Below are 21,131 nucleotides of genomic sequence, written 5' to 3'. Positions count from 1 at the left end.
ATTTTTTCATGATTTTTTATTATTCTCTATGAATTATAATATGAAAAGACTGGAAAGAAATGGAATGAAATATGAAAAAATTGTAAAATCTCATATTTTTTCACTCAAGAAAACGCATTAAAATTTTTTAAAATGTAATCAAATATTTCTTCTTTTCTAATACGAAATATAAATTCTATTTTAAAAAGTTTTCAAATTAAAATAAATAATGAAAATTGACGATTTTATTACTACATAAATAAAGACTTCGTTTTTGGAAAATCTCAATCCGACATTATTCAACACGAGCATTTCGGAAAGTTTCTGTTTATTAACGTCAATAAAATATTTTTTATTATATGAAAACTTTATATAAAATAAAAATTAAAAAATATATATTTTTAATTTCAAACATTTTCTTCACAAATCCTTCCTATGTAGCAATTTTTTTTAAAGAATTGTTTTACACGATTTTTTTTTTGTTTTTGTTTTAAATACTATTCAATTAATTTTACAACTTAATTAATTGCTTAAATTTGCTTAATTAAATTTGTTTCGTTTATTTAATTTTATTAACTATATAAAGTTTGGACCCACAATCCCTGGTGAACCGAACCGCAGTGGATTATGGAGGTGGCCTGCACGAATATAACAACAAGTCGGTTAGGTGGGCGCCGGATTTAAGCTCTTTTTTCGTCTCGAATGGACAGTTGCACAGAAAAGTCGTCACTGATATATCGATGATCGTGTAAATGGGTAACGTTGTGATTGGTATTCGTATATGATTTCTTCCTACTTTACAATTATCTCATTCTCCTCGTCTTCGTCACTTAACGTTATTTAATGATGTATGAAACTTCAGGCGGCATATCTTGTAATAGAAGTCAAAGTTTATTTGATTTATATTATCGGTTTGTGACGTCACAATATAAAAGATACTGTGTATTGTGAAATATACAATATACAATTGTGTATTAATATACAATACCAGTATATGAACCATATTAAAAGGCACTGTATATTTTTTTAAAATTCATTGATTTGAAGTAGTATTATCTATACATATACAACGTATATTGTTGTTATAAATTATATGAAAATTATATATTTATATTTATAAAATAACATTTTTTCCTACAGTTGAATTAATGGAGTTCCTGCAGCAAATCACTCGGTCGTTAAGATTTGCTAGGGCTGTAGAACTTCCTGCAGGTAATCATTTGTGATCTGATTTTATATTTATAGTCCTTTGACTAACTACATTTGACTTTTTTTTATACTAAATTTATTCGTTACTTGGCTCGTATTTGTGATATGAAGTATATGATATGCTCTTATTGAATGTAATAAAACAGTTATTTAAGTATTATTTTAAATAAATTCATTTTAATTATCTATTAAACTGATTAAAAAGAATTACTTGTAAATGTACTGTATAATCTTCAATGCCTAAATATGGTATCCATTATAGAAAAGCTTTACAATATTTCTTCCTGTAAAATTAAAATGTGGAAAGTTTTTTAATTATACAGGCATTTCTAGAATAGAAATTACAAATTAAAGAATTATTATATAATATTAGGGCGACTGGAAAGTAATGTCGCTTTTTTACATTAAAATCAAACAAATAAATTTTTAACTTGTTTTTATTTTTAGTCAATGACGTAATCACCCTCATTATCAACAACCTTTTGCCATCTAGTGCACAAATTTTCAATACCGGATCGATAAAAATCAATTGGTTTTGAGCAAAATATCTGTAGATGACATTTCGTACATCATCCAAATTTTTTGTTAGAAAGTGTTGTAGCAATTGGAATAAATGGAAATCCAATGGTGCAGTGTCGGACGAGTATGGTGGGTGAGGCAATACCACCCACCCCAATTCATTAATTTTTTCTAGGGTTCGTCTTGCACAGTGTGGTCTTGCATTATCGCCTTTACTGTTGACAATTGCTGGACACTTTTCAATTAAAAATTGATTTACTTGATCCAATTGTTCACAGTAAAGGTCTGCATTCACAGTTTTTCCAGGTTTTGGCACTTCAAAATGAATGATTCCACGAATACTCCACCAAACACACAAAAGTGCTCTTTTGGGATGTAAACCTGGCTTAGCAGTACTTTGTGGCGATTCATTTGGAAAGAGCCACTGCCTTTTGCATTTTGGATTATCATAGAGGACTCATTTTTCATCTCTAGTGATCAAGTGATCAAAAAACGCTTCTGTATTGTGCCATTGAAGCAATAAGTTGCATGTAGTGGATCAGTTAGCTTTGTTTTCTTTGGACAGATTATACGGGACCCAAACACCTGCTCTGCATACTTTACCAATTTGCTGCAAATGTTCTTGGATGATCGAGCAAGATTGGTTAAGAGTGTTTGACAGTTCCTTGATTATCTAATACGGATTTGCTTCCACTTCCGCCCTTAACACATCATTGTCTAAAGTTGTTGATCTTCTTGATCGATATGAGTCAAAAAGATCAAAATTACCAGATCTGAACTTAGAAAACCACCTTTGGCATTTACAAACGTCTAATGCACTTGGATAAACATTGCAAATGTTTTTGATAGAAACTGTTACATTACTACCCTTGTGAAATTCAAAAAGCATACAATGCTGGATATGTACCTCTTCTGGTATTTGGCTGGCCATTTCACCCAAAATTGCAAAAAAATTTAAGATTTAATTATTTACAAGTAAACAAGTCACTTTAACCTTAAAATGTGTTTTGCATGGCTTTGAAGTACACAATGAGCTGATAAATAATGAACAAGTATTGACATGTGCAGAAACCACATTACTTTCCAGTTTACCTAATATATAGTAATTACAGAAATAAAATAAAATTTGATTTATATATATTACATTAATATTATCTTGTGATGAATATTTTTGGGGTGCAACTACAAAATAATTAAATTTGTTTTTTCAATTTAAAAATTTCCTATTCTGTATTTAGGTACAGTACAAGTTCCGGTGCATAGAGAGATTATATAGTACGACTAGATATGATCCATCTGTTTTACATAAAACTTGTTTTTGTCTGTTATTTATCTTAATATTTTCTTCCAATTAATCCAAATTAGTGAGGTTCTACTGTATATAATATATATATAATATATTTCAAGATAATTCTTAGCACCTAAAAAATGTTTATTATTATAATTTGATGATAAATTTTCTAGATCCTAATGCTGCTGCATATGTTTTAATACCAATGGTCATAGGAAATCAACATAGGTAAGAAATAAATATAATTTAAAAAATTTTAAACTTATTTAATAATTATAATTTTACTAACTAAATACTGGAGTGAATGCTTAATTTTAATTATATTATTTAAGATTTTGAATACTCCTTCAAGCATTATATTACATTTTATAATTTATGTAAATGGAATATGAAACATTTTTTTTATTATGTGAAATTTAAATTAAATATAATTTAAATTTTACATAATAAAACAATAAAATGTTTCAAATATGAGGTATGATAAAAATTAAACTGGAGTTTGTCTACAATAATTTTAATACATAACTAATTTAAATCTGGTTGCCATTCTCTTTGAAGTAGTCCTTCCTTGCATTTATACAGTGATCCCACTGTTTCGGCCAAATCTCAAACTTTTCTTGGAAGTCATTGTTTAAAAAATTCTGAAGCACTTGTGATTTAGACTGGATAAAGAACATTTTTGGCAGAATTTTGCCCTCAAAAACTGGATTTTATTTAAAAGAAATGTAGTAATTAATGGACAGAGCAAAATAAATAAAAAATATATTAGACATTAATGACTAAAAATATATATTAGACCAATGAGATTTCTAAGTATTTAAGCCAAAACATAAGCAGAAATAAACTCCTCTTATATACAACATGTGGTCCATGGTTGCTGGATGTTTTCCAAACTGCACTGCAAAACCACATGTGAAACACACAAAAAGAAATGTGTAAGTCAAATGACTGTTTTTAAGTAAAACGCTTAATGTCATGTATCGATATTTGACTGCATGTGGGATTCCAAATTCAAGTAGTCAAAACTGAAACCAAAATTAACTTCATTAACATCTTGCAACAATATTGCCAGTAGGGTTTTTCATTTCCCAGTCTATTGCTTGTCCCAGGATTCTGGGATAAAAGTGAACTGTTTCCCAGGATCCTGGGAAATCTCGGGATAGAATTAATTATTTTTAAGACATACAAAGGATTGTGAAATTAAATGATATAATTATTTTTTATTTTTTTAAGAGTAATTTAATACGTTCTGCAACCTCCAAAATCATATTAATAATGCTGTGTAAGATATATATTAAAAATTACCTTTGAATTACATAGAACTTTTTACAAATACAAAAAATTCATTAAAGTTTTCTGGAAACTGCATACAACAACAACAAAAAAAAAAAAATAGCTTTGAATTGAGTTGAAAATTTAAAAAAAAAAAAAAAAATGAACTTAGATCAAACTTCTAACTTAGAAGGTAATTTTCGTTTTTTAAATAAAATGTAATACAAAATATTATTGTAAATTTTTATAATAAGATTTTAAAAAACAAAGATGGTCAATACTCCAATCACTCGATCTGGTTTTTATTTAACTAATGAAAAGTCCTTGATATCACCAAGAATGCCCTTTCCAATTCAATTCATGTGGGTGGAATCGTCTTTAATGCATTTAAGAGAAGACAGATGTTATGTGTTTTTTCACCTGTAGCCTGGAAGATTTTTAGTTAGTTTTCAAAATTGTAGTACTTTTTTTTGCTCTCTAGTATTCTTGATTTGTCTACCTCAGCTGCTTTAAAGAAACATCAAGCTTATAGCCCAATAATTTGACAGTTTTTTCTTTAATAACCAGGTTTATGAAGAAAAACTTCATACTTGCAGACTTCGTACTCATTTGTATCCTTGCTCAATTTGCACAACCTGGCATTACAATTATTCCAGATATTACAGGTTCTGACAAATAAAGAATTTTCAGAGTCCTGCCACAAATAAGCTACATATTAATTATTGACCATTTGTGTCATGCCATAACGAAGAAAAATTTTAAAAAACTAATTAGTAGATTTAAAATTAATAAATACAAATGTATTCTGACAATTTATGAGTTAATTATACTTTCTATTTGCAAAATTTCCTCAACCTTAACACAAACTAAGAAAAAAGTGAATTTTTAAGAAATATGCGGGATTTCCTGGGATATCCCAGGGATTTCCCAGGTTAAAAATCAACCCAGATTTCATTTGAGAAACCCTAGTTGCTAGTTAATTTTAATATTAGAAATATTTTTACTTATTATTTTTCTTCTTTGTTTTCTATAAAATAATAAATAAAGAATAAATAAAATACAGTATAAACAATTACTTTATGTTGCATTTAATGTATCTGTAAATGACACCTTATTTACTGTGCTTTGATAGTTGTTGGTGTACATTATGTCTTCATCAGTACTATTGAACTTTTACACCTGTACTATTGAAACTTTTTGGGCCATAAATTAAAACTGAGCTGTAAACCAGAAGATTGTTACAGCAAAAAGCCATATAAAGAGAACCTAATGTATAATTTAATATGTTCACATTGTAGTATTTGTATTCTGAATAGTTTCATTTTATGAAAATTTAGACTTTGAATCGTTAGATGGAAATTTGTTGGCAAGTTCATAGCATTGTCAGTGTTGTCTTTTTTAAAAAAAATTGCTGTTATTTCTAAAAACATACAATTGTATTTTCTGGGAATTATTACTTTTCCAATTAATCCTTATTTCTCTTATAATCAGTTTATATTAAGATAATTTTAAATTTATAAAGCTTACATTAAATTGCACTTGTTTAGACTGATTTTTTTTCTAGCTATAATCTTCATGTATGTAAATAAATCTGTTTATTCATATTTGTTTTATAGTCATTCTGCAAGCTCTTTCTTTATTTTTATTTTAGAATCCAATTGACATTAGATTTCTATTTGAAACAATCTGAAAACTTTTGGATATTTTTATGAAGTTTTAAATTATAGTAGATTCTAGTTAATTGGAGAAACCATTATTTGGAACAATTTTAAAGACCAAAAACGAAGCATGAAAATGGTTTCAAATAATCAAACCAAAATTTGTTTCGATTATTTGAAACCATGTTGTTTGATTGCAATATTGCTAGATATGGAGGTCATTGCCATTTCACTCTAACATATACGTAAGTCTTCAGACAGTGTAGTGATTCTGCTTGCAGTGTAACAGGGAACATCCCAAATGGAACCTGAAAGCAAAGCTGTAGACATTCATAAAGTTTATAGATGAATGTCAATAATTTAATATTTGTTAATTAAATTTATTATAAATATTTTATAATTTCAGATCTGTATCTGACCTATTAGCAGCATCAACTTTTGATGTTAATTACCCATTTGGAAGAGCTCAAAGAAATCTTTTACAAATAGCTGCAAAGTGTGTATTTAACATTTATTTTATAAAACTATGTTTATTTAAAAACTTATATATATTTCTATAAAAAGTTTTATTTAATGAATTTACATTAAGTAACATATTGAATCGTTTTACTGTCATTTCCTTTACTTTTTAAAGATTAAATTAAATTATATTTTCAGTTGTGGAGCTTATGAATGTTTGGTTCTTCTTTTGAGAAAAGGAGCCAATGTTAATTATCAAGATATTGCTGGATGCACTGCATTACATTTAGCAGCACGAAATGGGTGTGTAGTTTTTCATAAAGATATTTTATTATATTGGATTTTAATTATTTGGTCATATGAAGCATAAATAATTTAATAATAAATAAAGTAGAGCATCATTATCCAAAACAGTTTGGGACTGGGGTTGTTCAGATAACTAATTTTTTTGGATAACTGATCATTTACAAAAAAATATATTAAACACAAAACTGTACTGTTTATATTTTGTATCATATGTCTTACAAATACATACCTTACATAATGTAGTACATTAAACTAGGCCTACAGTTTAGATTTGCAGGGAGGGGGGAGAGTGCTGCAGCGCCACAGCACTAACGGAAATTTGAATTTGTGGACTGGAACACTTTCGGATAACTGATGTTTTGGTTGATCAGTATTTTAGATAATCGATGCTCTACTGTACCTATTTTAATATTTATTTATATACTATTGACTTTGACAATTTTTTAAATAAAAATGTTAAATATTAAACTATCTGATATATATATAAAAAAAACTTACAAATAATTTTATTCTATATAATTTAATGGTTTCTTTTTTAAAATAAATGTTTATATCAGACAAAAAATTAGCACATATAAACTGGAACTAAACTAACAAAATTCACATCTAAACGCTAATTCCAGCAGTAAAAATGAACAAACTTTAATGTTCGAATGTTTTCGGCTTCAGAGGAGGGCCTCTAAAAGAAGCCAGAAATGTTCGAACATTAAAGTTTGTTCACTTTTACTGCTGGAATTAGCGTTTAGGTGTGAAAATGTTTATATAATTAATTGTTTATTATAATAAAGTTTCTCTCATTATTTATTTCATATTGCTGATTTAATTATTAAAAAAAAATGTTTTTTTAAGAAATTCAAATTTTTTTGGAAAACGATCTTCATAAGAATAACAATAAAAAAATGTTATACAGTCAAACTTTGATTTTTGAACATAATTCATTCCTAAAATTTCTGGCTTACCAGTGGCCAAGCAGTTCCATTTCCTGAACTCTAGGAGTTCAGTTGTGGGTTTGTGCCTTGCCAGGATGGGCTGGCCATGTGGAGTTTTCCAGATTTTGTCCACATCTGTAATGCCAGAATAGAGGCCAGTTACTCTTAAAAAGACCTCCCAGAAGGCACTTCCCTATTACCCAAGTGTTGCATTGCCATAACTTGATAAAAACAAAAGAAAACCTAAAATTTCTCCTCTCAATTTTACACAAAATACATAAAATGATAAATAATTTAAATGTATTATTTATCATTTTTCATTTTAATAATTTTGATTGCACAACAAAACAATTTCTGATTTTTTTTTTTTTTTTTTTCCAGTTTAATATTTTATAAGTTCAAGATATTTATTAAGAGATAAATTTAATAAATATATATTTTTGTACATGGATTATATAGAATTTGTTAATGAATAATAAAAAATAACTGTTTTTTTTTTTCAAAGCCTTGTAGATATATGGTTGTGGATTAACAACAGAATTGTATTAAAATATTTCATTTTTAATTTTTAATAATTTAATAAGAATAAATTTTAAATTAATAACATTTTTTATTTTGTCATCCATAAAAAATTTTTTATGATAAAAATATGAAAATGTTGCTGATACTTCTGAACAAGATTAACACAAAAGCTGAGATGATGATAGTTTTTAAAAAAATGCCCTTATTTAACTAAAATTAATATTAATGTGTCATAGTACATTTAATTGTGATTGTTACTTAATTGATTGTTTGTTACTTAATTGATATATAATTTTGTGTGTGTGTGTATATATATATATACACACATACATAATTTTAGTTGTGTGTTTTTAAATGTGATTTCATTATTGCTTACTTTGTTGCAAATGAATTGCAACAAAGTAATCTTCATTAAATCAAATTATGAAGTAATTATAAATGAAGAAAAGAAATTGGTAGAAAAAGAATTAATTTCAAAAGTCATTATCAATAAATTATAAGGTTTTACAATTATTTTTTATTGCAAATTTACAAATTTTGGAATAAGAAATGGAAAACAATAATGATTAATGAGAATCTTATAATCTAGTAATTGTTACAATTGTAGATTCAATATTATATAGTATTTTAGTAAAATTTTACATAAAACATAGAAGGATATTATGTTTTTATGATTAATTGTTTATATTATAAATTTGGTTTCTAAAATTTTCATTATGATTTTCTTTCTAGTGTTTTGAATTTTTTATATATATTATTTCTATTACTAATTAATATTTCATGATCATTAACTTAAAATTCAATAATTGAGATAATAAGTCTTTGTTCGTATTAAATTTTAGAATTAAAATAGAGAGAACAACTTTAGTTATTCTGATTTAGACTGTACATTCAAGAATTTATTTATTAACCACACTACTATAGAAACCTTAAAATGCAGTGATTATTTTTAATTTTCAAACATTTTGGTCATTTTTTTTAATCAGTCTTCAGGATAAAATGGCAATCAAATGACTGTCTTCATTCAAAACATATGGAACAAAAATGTATCTCTGACAAATATAGTTTACGTATTATGATTAAACTTAAATAATTTTATTTCCATATTTAAATTATTTATTATCATTATTGAAACACATTGAATTTTATTTATTTATTGTTATTATAGAAACTACTTTTTAATTAAATCTGTTGAAGTAATTGTGAAGACATTGGGGCAAGAATGTGTTAACTCAGTTTCATTGTAGAAATTTATTATTGTTGAACAACCTTAGGGTAGATATAATTTCCAGACTCATGATCTGTCCCTAAAATACAGAGTAAATTCAGGAAAACTAGAATGACTTTTTCCCAGCATCTTGGAAAAATGAGTTAACAATTTCTTGTCCAAGGTCTTCAATTATTCTCTACTTTTAATTATAGAATTTTGTGTTAAGTTAATAAATTATTTTCTGATTAAATATTAATTATAATAAATACATTTATATGTATATTTTTATTTTAGACAAAAAAAGTGTTTAACAAAATTATTAGAATATAAAGCTGATGTAAATATACGAAACAATGAAGGACTGACTACAATACATTGGCTAGCAGTAAATGGAAGAACTGAATTACTTCATGATATGCTACAGTATGTGAAGGATGTGGATGTTGAAGATGGACAAGGCCAAACTGCTTTACACGTTGCATGTCAAAATGGACATAAAACAGTAATTTCAGCACTTAAAAAAAATTTTTATTTTATATTTGTTATATTTACAATTAAATATATATTCTTAGCATATACATTTTATAATTTAAGAATAGCTGTCATTTTTCAATATACTATAAGTATATTCAAAAATGAAAAAATTCCATCAATTTATTTTGATTTTAAAATTTTCAAAAAAATACATATAATAATTAAAAGTTTTTATTAAAATTTACTATTGATACAAGTATTAGTTTTTAAAAAATGAAAATGCTAAATGAATTTAATATTTTGATATTTTAAAAATATTTTTGCAAAATCTATAACGATTTCAACATTACAAATTGATATATTTATTACTTACATTTTATAATTTCCTTCTTTCAAAATACTCTGTTACTCATTTATTAATTAAATCAATTTACTTTGTTCTCACATTTATTGCTCTATAAAACTTGCAAATTTTATTCTAAGATATTAAATCTTATTATGTTAACTTAATTATAATTACTTCTTTTTCATTTGTATTCTTCTTTCCCTAGATCAGGGGGAGATCCCTAAGTCAATAAATAAATTGAATTGAAACTAAAAATATCAAGTAATTAGTATATGCAATGTTTTTTAAGATAGTCATTTAAAATGAAATCATTATTTGTGAATACTAAATTATTAATTCTGTTGCTGATGATGATGATAATATAATATTGGCCAGATGGTCAAGGCAGTTAGGTGTCAACCTATCACACTGGATGACCTGGGATTAAAATTCATATTGTCAAAAAAGCACAGGAATCTTTGATGGGTGTCTGATCTAGATATACTGGGCCACATCTCTTCCATTGTGGGACCTGGCTGAACTCATGATGGGGGATATCATTTAAAAAGTTTTCTTAGTGACCACAGGACAGAGAGAGTATATATTTATATACTAGCAGTACCTGCCACACTTTGCTGTGGCTCAAAATGTATCTAATATAAATGTATAACACTTACCTCACGGGGAAATTTCAAAAAATCCCTTCTTAATGTACATTCTCTTGATGTACCCTATTAAAGTGCAATCAAAAATGCAAAAAACAGCATCTAAAATAGTATAATAGAAGCAGAGTTCTTCACGGTATGCCTTAATTTTGTCTCTCTCCCCTGTGGGGGGAATTTCGACATCTATATTATATAAAAACGCACGTATTCGAATGTAATGTTGTGTCGAAATTTCAAAGCAATCGGTGAAGAACTTTCGGAGATTAGCTATTAGGAACAAATGAACATGTACATTTTTATTTATTATATATAGATAATAGAAATTTTATTATTTGTATTTTTATATGTGTGGGACAAATTGGTATTTAAAACACTATTATTATTATTATTATTATATTTGATTTTTAATAATGGAAGGTTATAATGTTATGTACTCTGATAGTTTGGCCTAGTAAAATCATGTTTTGTGGTTAAAGCAGATTCTTGGCTGGGAAACCATCAACATATATGATTTTATTTAGATTTTAAAAATCTAATGGTTCAGAACTAATTCCATAAAGAAATTTGTAGTAATTCATTGATTTCTGAAATAAAATTCTGTTTGATTATGTCTAGCTTAAAAGTATAAATAAAAATATAAACACTAACTGAAACCCAGTGCTTAGCAAATACACCCACAACTACTATAAATAATCTGGCTATAATTTGGGAATAATAATTATGAATTACAAATGAATTTGACGCTAGAGGGAGGTGTTAGGTGCATCTCGTATTAAAATTAATAATTATAATAATTAATTAATTTAGATTAAACTGGAAGAAAGGAATTGGCCCAAATTTTATTCCAGTTTAATCTAAATTAATTAATTAAATATTATAATTATTAATTTTAATACGAGATGCACCTAACACCTTCCTTTAGTGCCAAATTCATTTGTAATTCATAATTATTATTTCCAAAATATAATCCGATTATTTATGGCAGTTATGGGAGTATAAATAAAAAAATAATTGTATTTTTTCAGATTTTTATTATTTACATATTTTCAATTTTAGACATAATATAATATTCTAGGTAAAAATTGTAAATAATTTTTAATAAGTTTTAATTAGAGAGAGATAAACTTAGAAATTTATTTATAATATGATTGTTAAATTTATCATTATCTAAAATGGGTCTTCAACTTATGTTCCATGGGTCAATAAGACTTCCAAAGCATATTTATCTAGTCTTCATAGTTTTCATAGACAGGCTTTATCATCATTTGAATTAGTTCAAAGCATATAAACTTTTGAAAAGTCAATTAGAATTAATAAGTCTTGCTGCAAATGAATTTTATAAAAAACTTATTTAAAGAAGAGAATTTGTTAAACTTTTACAAATCTCTATCAGTAGATAATTTTGAGTGTTAAGAAATTTGTACAGAGAATATTTTCTATTTTCATTTCTGTGTGACTTTGTAAACAAACCTTTTTGGAAATGGAATGGGTAAAATCAAAATATTGAACATTACTGTCCATCCTATATCTAAATGGATTTTAATATTGGGTGCCACAAAATTTATTCCCAATTTTGATGACACTCTTTTGAAAAACCAATTACAAATTTTGCATTGATTTATATTTGTTGTTATTCAGAAATAATCTTTGACTGTATCCTCTGTATCTGACCTCTAGCCTTGTCTTTTACAACTTTCATGTCTCTTTTCAGAAAAATGTTGAAGACACCTGATATAATGTATATTGTTTCTAATTTATATATTAAATATGTACAGTACATTAGCTCTAAACTAAATGTTTTATTACTTAGAAAGTTATAATGTAAGCTTTTTATTTCTGTAATAATATATTAACATTATTATTATTATTATATTTTATTAATTTTTTTTTTTTCTTTTTGAAGACAGTTATCTGTCTTTTAGATAATAATGCAGATATTAATCGTGGAAATGTCATGGGTGCTACTCCATTAGCATTTGCATGCAAGTAAGTTTGTTTACTTAATAAAATTTTTCATTTTGATAGAACTATCTTTTATAAATTGTATATATCATTTAAATTTCAAAGAAATATATTTGAATGAATAAACACATTAAAATATTCGGTGAAATCTCTAAATCTCTAATTGAAGGTACCAAAAATCAGTTTGAATTCTACATATGGAGCTATATGAAAAATAAAAATATTTTTGTTCAGATGTAAAGTACAAAGCAATAGAATAAGAATAAATCTGTGACATATGTATTTATTTGATTTATTATTACAGTCTCATATATTATTTTAATAATGATTTTAAATAAATATGAATTTAGGTATGTTCAGGGTTCCTATGTACCTGGAAAATTAGAAAAGTGAGGAATTTTCATTAGTGTTTGGAAAAAGTCATGGAAAGTCAGGGAATTTGCTTCTTTGGCTGCCTTGTAGTTTTTTTGCTGAGAGCATGTTTGACTAAGTGTAGCCATCTGCAGACAGCAAGAAGTAATGTGGTACAATACAACTTAATGAAAAGGGGTGCAGAATATTTTAAGGAACCAAAATTTCTCTCAAGCATGTACAAAAATTTTACAAAGTACAAAAAATGATAAATAAATTTAATGTAAATGGTATTATTTATTATTTTTCATTTTAATAATTTTGATTGCCTAACAAAACAATTTTCAATTTTTTTCCAGTATGTTAATATTTTTTATAAAGTTCAGGAAATTTATTTAGGGATAAGTCTAATAAATATATGCTTTTGTACATGGATTATACAAGATTTATTAATGAATAATAAATAAGGATTTTTTCAAAGCCATGTAGATTTATGGTTGTGGATTAATAACAGAATAAACTAAAGTTTAATAAAACGTTTTATTTTTAGTTTTAATAATTTGGCAATTATAAAAAGTTTATAACTGTTAATTAGAAAAAATAACTACTGGCAATTAAAAAGTTAGAGAAGCAATAGCATATGTGCATAGTAAGTCAAATTCTGTTTTATATTGTCAGTGTGCCATACTGTAAGGACATGAGGGTCAGGAAATTTGCACAAAGTTGGTCAGGGAAAGTCATGAAATTTAAAACAAAAATTTGAGTATTAACCCTGTATATCACAAAATTACTTTTCTGTGCTAGACTGAATTTATTCAAAAATTAAATTTGGATATACCCACTAGATCTGATGTGTTTTCACTAAACTAACTTCCTCGGGAATAAATGATGCATTGTCTGGTAAAACATCTGGATAAACAGACCATTTCATCTGAAGTGGAGTATGTCATTGGTTTGCTTATCCAGCTGAGTGTGTATATTTTATAGTCTTATATGTTAATTTTTCTCTCCTCTAGGACCCCTTCCAAAACACTGACACTTCTCTTGTTTTGGCAATGATGATATATCTGCAGAATAGAAGTGTATTTTGGTTGGTGTCAGATCCACTGTATGACAAACACTCTGATTTCAGAGAGTTCTTCATGCAGTAACTATTGTCTCTCAAGACTTTAACAAACAGGTGATAATTGCATGATGATAGATTTGGATTGTAGTACAGGCTAGGTGATCCTTAATTTTCTAACTAAGACTGTCAATTGCTTCTACTAAGCACAGGGCTGTGCTACTACATGAATCAAAATACTTCTATTCAGCATACATACCATTGTTTCCAAAATGATGGGAGAAGTGTCCATGTGTAGAGGAGGTAAAAGATAAATTGGGACTCTAACACACAGTTTCATCACTATTACTGAAATTCCAAACAGAAGTTGAAAAGTTGAACTACCCTTTCAGAACCACAGTGTAATGGAACTGAATTCTCCAGAATTATTATGATCTGAAATAGAACCATTTTCATCTCAAGCAACTATAAGCACAAAAGTAATTGGGAAAATATTTAATAAACATATATGTTAACAAAATACATGCAGATTACCATGACTTTTTAAATCAAAGTATGCTGTAAATAAGTAAAACTTCTCTAACTCAAAGCTTCAAGGGACAGGAAAAAATTTTTGAGTTACAGACAAATCGTCTGTAACTCAAAAATTTTTTCCTGTCTAACTCTAATCACTTTCTCTAACTCAAATCGAGTTAGAGAAAGTGAGAGAAAAATAGAGTAAAAAGTGGTGATTCTGAGTAGATTTGTACTTTTACCTCTCTTTCATTATATAAAGCATCTTTGATAGTTTTTTTTTGTTTTGTTTTAAACAGTCTCTGTAATGCCTTTCAGCAAATTTTTAATGTAACTAGTGGGAGTCAAACAGTTTACAGGTACATCTTGTTGAGATAAAGTGAGTGAGAGGACCTTTTGCTTTGGACTGGAATGTTGTCTGAAAATTGATGTTTGAGAGTAGATACAACTAACTCTGAAAATTTCGTGGAAATCTGAGGATAAATGGGATCACTTTGGATAGAATAAATTTAAATATTTGAGTTGGGAAAGTTGAAGGTAACATAAATCTGTGTTGGGGAACCATGAAAAAATTTTGAGTTGAGTTGGACATGTTAAATCTCTATGCTATTCCATTGAGATCTACCAAGTGCTTTGTTTTCTTTGAATTAAAGAAATGTTCAAGTTACAGATATTTCAGTTAGAGAAGTTTTACTGTACTTGAAATCTTTGAAGTGAGAGAAAAATAATAGTGGCAGTTTGCTGGAATGCAATGTTTGACAAAATGTAGACCATTTAAGTCTATCATATAAATGATTATCCGACTCTGATAAGTTGTGTTACATTTTTCAATACTTATTCTTTTGTGTGTGTTAAGGCTAAAGCTTGTGAATCAGATAAAGTTTGAATTAATCAGCTAATTTTACTCTTGGTTAAAGCAACAATATATTCATTTTTAATTTTATCCATTATATCCATATAGAGCATTAAAGGCAGATGTTGTCTTTTATGGACATAAACATTTAGTTTATTAGCCACTATCAAGATAGTGGGAACAGGACAATGTTGCTAGGTCTGGCAATTTATTGCTAGATTTCAAGTCAGTTAGTGATATGACAATGGTATTTATTTATTTTTTCAATCTGATAAATTTTTTAATGCCTACAATAAACTTCTTAAAAACCATTTGTAAACTCCAGGACTACATTATATTAAATACAATTGAAGACAAACACAAAAAAATGTGTGTGTCTTTTTCTCAACTCTTTTTGCCCTACAGGTATCAAGAAGGCATTTTTTATATTCAGTATGGGGTCAACCAGTTTCCAAATGAGGATTTCTGGGTAGTGAGGGATGTATTTGACATATCTCAAACAGATCACCACTGAAAAATACCTGAATTCGCTTGCCTGGATCATGCAGGGCATGGGTTGATACTTTAATTATCTTGGCCATCTGGCATTCAAATAGATGTCTTAAAAATACTTTTGAGCACACACAGGATCATGTAAGTAACATTAATTTTTATTTGAAGCTGAGCCACCAAAAAAAAACTTAAAAGCTTTGCCAGAGAATCTTTTTATCCTTTCTTCAATTGTGTTTATTGTAAAGGTCGCCTTTGGCGGCCTGAGTCAAAGAAATCGCCCGACTGAGATAATTGCTCCCACCTGGAGCTGGGGCCATAAACGGCCGGAAGGATCAAAGGTGGAGCGTCCCCACTTAAGGGTCAATGTGTTGGCCACGTGCCGGCCAGCTTGAGAAAACAAAAATAAATAAAGCACGGACGCAAATGTGAGCTACGTCGGCGGGAGATAGGGCGGACGTCTTGGAAGGCTCTAAGAAGGGGAAGGAAGTGATTGGTCGCAGGAGGCAGTGCCAGAATCCCTTAAATTGGAAGGGTGGCAAAAAAGCGAGGAGAAAGGGCGAGGGACCTGGTACGTGGCGGTCTCTAACAACAGGCAGACCTTTGAGGCGGATAGAGAGAGTGTTCTCCTCTTGGAAAGTCCTCTGGAGAAAGGTTGTTGTAGAGACGGACGGCCACGAGGTTAAGCCATCTCCGGAAGAGTGACTCGTGTTCCCAGGCCAGCTAAGTCGACGTGCTGCATCACAGCTTCGATACTGTAGTGTACGTAATGCTATTGCATAGTGTATATCTTTGTAAATATTTGTAAATAAACTGTATATAACTAATCATTGAGTGTGGAGGTGTGACTTTCCGACGGACCTTCTAACGGAACATTTGTAAAGATCACGAGACGAGTAAGAAGGATCTTCACTGGCGCAGTCTTCGACAGGATATTCTTGCAAATCTTCAGGAGATTCTCGCAAGACGACAGGAAAGTACTGAGCCCACATTCGAGATGTTGGATACTTACGGAAGGAAGAGTAGCCGGAAATCAAGGCGGAACAGAACTCAACATTGGTAAGTTGTTCTTGATTATTTGTATTCAGAATGCCGGGACGCGGAAGGACTCAAGGGTCAAAAAGGGGTATGCCATGTTCTGAGGATCAGGGAGGTCGGGCTGATCTTAGTCAATCCCAGGAAATGGATACGGAGCCGGAAAGGGAAATTTTGGACTCCGAGGTCGAGGTTAGGGACAACCAGAATGAAATAGAGGGACAGTGAGTCTGACGAGTTAGAGAAGTTACGCTTGCAGATTAGACTAGCCGAAATAGACTCTAAAAACAAAGAAATGGACATTAGAAAAAGTGAAAAGGAAATGGACATTAGAAAGAGCGAAAAAGAAATGGAAATGCAAGTTAGACTAGCCGAAATAGAGTTAGAGAGAGATCGTCTACGAAGTGATTCTAGGACTAGTAATAACTCTGAGCTGGGAGGTAACTTGGATAGCCTAGCTAGAAAAATCAGATGGGCTTTACCTAAAATGCCAGACAAGGAGGCGGAAGTACCGTCGTGGTTTCGGGCCGTAGAGGTAGTGTTACAAACGTACGATGTGCCGGAAGAACTTCAGGGGCAGCTAGTTTTAACGGTGCTATCGGAGAAATGTAAAACGGCGTTAAATAGGCTTACGGCAGACGAGATCAGGGATTACCAAACCTTAAAACAATTCCTACTAGACGAGCTGAGACTGTCTGCCGCTGAGTACCTCAAAGAGTTCACTTCCGCTGAAAAGGGAAGCAAAGAAACGTGGCCCCAATTTGCAGCTAGAATGGAGGATCTATATCGGTATTATCTAAATAGTAGAGGCGTAGATTCTTTTGAGCAGCTAACAAAATTAGTGGTCTCGGATCACCTTAAGACTAAGTTAGATGCTGACACTAAGCGTTATGTTTTGTTGCAAGAAGGTAAAGGCTGGTTCCCACCGGAAGAGTTAGCCAGATACGCAGATAAGCATGCGGAGGCTGTGGAAAAGGGTGACGTTAGACTTATACCTGAACGCGAAAGGGATAGAACAGTCACTAGAACTGGAGGCATGAGCGCGAACAATGGAGGATCAAGAATGAGATGCTATGTCTGTGACCAAATGGGTCATCTCAGAAGGGATTGTCCTCGGAGAAATATTAAAGAGGAAGGACCAAAGCCTAAAGCAACGCGAGCGGTTAAAATAGACGAAACAGTAGAATCGGACGAGCAGCTAGTAGCTAGGGTAAAGGTGAACAGGGAAACGATCAGCGGAAACGTACCCGTTAGTAGAAACGAAAATCTCCTGCTCACTTGTAAAGGTAATAAATTTTCTGCAATAGTGGACACGGGGGTAGATATGACGGTAATTAGGAAATCTGTAGTGCCTGTTTACGTGTCGCGGGCAGCGAGAAAGGTTAAGTTGATCAGCGCATTTGGGCAGCAGGTATCAGCAGTGTTAGCGACAATACCTGTAAGACTAGAAGGGAGGTCGAATAAAAAGAAAAATGATTACGCTCCAGCCTTGATAACTTGCGCATTAACTGACGAACTTAGCTGCGGTACAGATGCATTACTTTCGGCAGCCGATTATTGCGTTTTGAGGAGAGTCGAACGGACGAAAACGAATAGGCGACGGAAACCAGTCGCGAGGGTTACGGTTGCGAAAGAAAGCGGGGAAAATAGGACGAGCCCCACGACAAATAAAAAGAGCGATGCTAGAAAATATTGTAAGGCGGGTCATGGTCGGCAGGCAAGCGTTCCCCTTCGGCTAGTTGACCGCACGCCTCTTAAGGAACAATCGGTCCCTAGGGCATTGGTAGCGCGGGATAATAAGGCAAAAATCGCGCACAGAAGAGGGAAAAATCGTAATGAGATCGACGTACTATCCAGACGGGAAATCAGGAGCAATCCGGAACCCCCAGATCGTACAGACAAGGCAGTTTAATTTCGGTATTAAGTCCTTCGGATAGATGTAATCAGTATCTACCAGGCGATTCTGAATGCAATGTGACGGGACAATTTGCCGAAGATGTTATTGACTGTGTAAAATATCTTTTTCTGTAAAATATTAAATACTGTATATTGTTAGTATAGTTTATTATTTGTAGTAACTTGATCCTTGTAATAAGAAAGGAGGAAGTGTAGTGTAACAAAATAATTTGTACGGTAAAGATTGCTGTGTGTCGTGGCAGTATTGTTTAGGTCAAACCGGCTTTTGTTGAAGCGCAGTTTGAACCTTGTCGGTGGGAGGTGTAAAGGTCGCCTTTGGCGGCCTGAGTCAAAGAAATCGCCCGACTGAGATAATTGCTCCCACCTGGAGCTGGGGCCATAAACGGCCGGAAGGATCAAAGGTGGAGCGTCCCCACTTAAGGGTCAATGTGTTGGCCACGTGCCGGCCAGCTTGAGAAAACAAAAATAAATAAAGCACGGACGCAAATGTGAGCTACGTCGGCGGGAGATAGGGCGGACGTCTTGGAAGGCTCTAAGAAGGGGAAGGAAGTGATTGGTCGCAGGAGGCAGTGCCAGAATCCCTTAAATTGGAAGGGTGGCAAAAAAGCGAGGAGAAAGGGCGAGGGACCTGGTACGTGGCGGTCTCTAACAACAGGCAGACCTTTGAGGCGGATAGAGAGAGTGTTCTCCTCTTGGAAAGTCCTCTGGAGAAAGGTTGTTGTAGAGACGGACGGCCACGAGGTTAAGCCATCTCCGGAAGAGTGACTCGTGTTCCCAGGCCAGCTAAGTCGACGTGCTGCATCACAGCTTCGATACTGTAGTGTACGTAATGCTATTGCATAGTGTATATCTTTGTAAATATTTGTAAATAAACTGTATATAACTAATCATTGAGTGTGGAGGTGTGACTTTCCGACGGACCTTCTAACGGAACATTTGTAAAGATCACGAGACGAGTAAGAAGGATCTTCACTTTTATTATTATGATCAACTTTTGATATATACTATTTAGGTCTAAGATCTATATACATATTCTGTAAATCAAAGGACTTCTTTTTGTAATTTTAAAACTAAATCTGCAATTTTTAGCTTTAAAGCTATGATTTTTTAAACCGAATCTGAAAATGTTTTGGTGAACTTGCAACATTTATTCTTTACCTCATTTTTGTATAGTAAAGAAATAATAAATTCCAGATGATTTTACAAAAAATTCCTTAATCTATCCAACTTGCATTAGAAATTATACAGATTATTTGGCTAAAGTAAAATTCTAAAATTTCTCCTCACTTTTTCTAAAATGTGTGGATGAAGTCTGGATTTTAAGTTTTGTTGTTTTAAAGAAAGATTGACTTGTAATGAAATGGCATAGTGATTGTAAGTCTTGATTGTTAATAAGCACTACTTTTTTTTATATTTATCTTATGAAATTTTTTGGTGTAATTGAACATTGGACATACATAAAAAGAGGGATATCCTCTTTTTCAAAAGCTCCCCACTAATTGTGCTAAAGGGGGAATATCTCGTGTATACTAAATCCTGATGGGTACCATGGTATATAATACAATATTAGTTAAACTATTTATTATTATTATTTTTTTAAGTATATCTACGAGTATTTTTTTATTTGTAATTATGTCTGTATATATATTACATATATATTTATTATAGATTTTATTTAATAAACAATTCTGGTTTTTTTTTTCCAAGTTGTATAATACATATTTATTTTTATAAATTAAAAATATAACTATTGATTTAATATAGTAAACAGTATGTTTATATCAGTAATTATTTTTAGGCATGGGCAACGTGACACTGCTCAAATATTGCTTTCTCGAGGAGCAAAATTCACTGCTGACTATTCTGGAAAAACACCATTAGATCTTTGTGTGCTGGTTTGTTTTGTTTTGTTTTTAAATTACTAAAAACATTTTTAAAAGATATATTTTTATGTTTATTAAATCATAAGTTTTGAACTTAAAAAAATATTTTTGACTTGAAATGTTCCACAGTGAAAAATATAAGAATTTAAGAGAATAAATAACTATGATGAATTTTCATTTATAATAAATAAAATGTTTATTAGTATTGATAATGATATTCAATGTAATGTTACCATAGAATAACTTT

General features: G+C 30.2%; 1 protein-coding gene across 3 annotated transcripts in view; it reads left to right on the top strand.

Moving 5' to 3' along the window:
• Positions 1–495: 495 nt before the first annotated feature.
• Positions 496–21,131, top strand: part of LOC136974845 (E3 ubiquitin-protein ligase HACE1-like) — a 47,956-nt gene continuing 27,320 nt past the window's right edge. The window contains exons 1-8 of one of the 3 annotated variants that reach the window (XM_067269816.1): positions 496–750; positions 1,120–1,191; positions 3,172–3,226; positions 6,335–6,424; positions 6,586–6,690; positions 9,649–9,856; positions 12,722–12,804; positions 20,800–20,896. In XM_067269816.1, coding sequence (XP_067125917.1) covers positions 732–750; positions 1,120–1,191; positions 3,172–3,226; positions 6,335–6,424; positions 6,586–6,690; positions 9,649–9,856; positions 12,722–12,804; positions 20,800–20,896 — 729 coding nt within the window. In that variant the 5' untranslated portion in view covers positions 496–731. Of the gene's footprint in view, positions 751–1,119; positions 1,192–3,171; positions 3,227–6,334; positions 6,425–6,585; positions 6,691–9,648; positions 9,857–12,721; positions 12,805–20,799; positions 20,897–21,131 lie in introns of those variants that run through there. The other 2 variants (XM_067269817.1, XM_067269818.1) reach the window with 2 other exon arrangements.

This window comes from Centruroides vittatus, unplaced genomic scaffold (assembly GCF_030686945.1).
Source record: "Centruroides vittatus isolate TY-2023 unplaced genomic scaffold, ASM3068694v2 contig_357, whole genome shotgun sequence".
Taxonomy (NCBI): Eukaryota; Metazoa; Arthropoda; class Arachnida; order Scorpiones; family Buthidae; genus Centruroides; species Centruroides vittatus.
The sequence above is the reverse complement of the archived record's forward strand: the minus strand, read 5'-3'. Positions and strand labels throughout refer to the sequence as shown.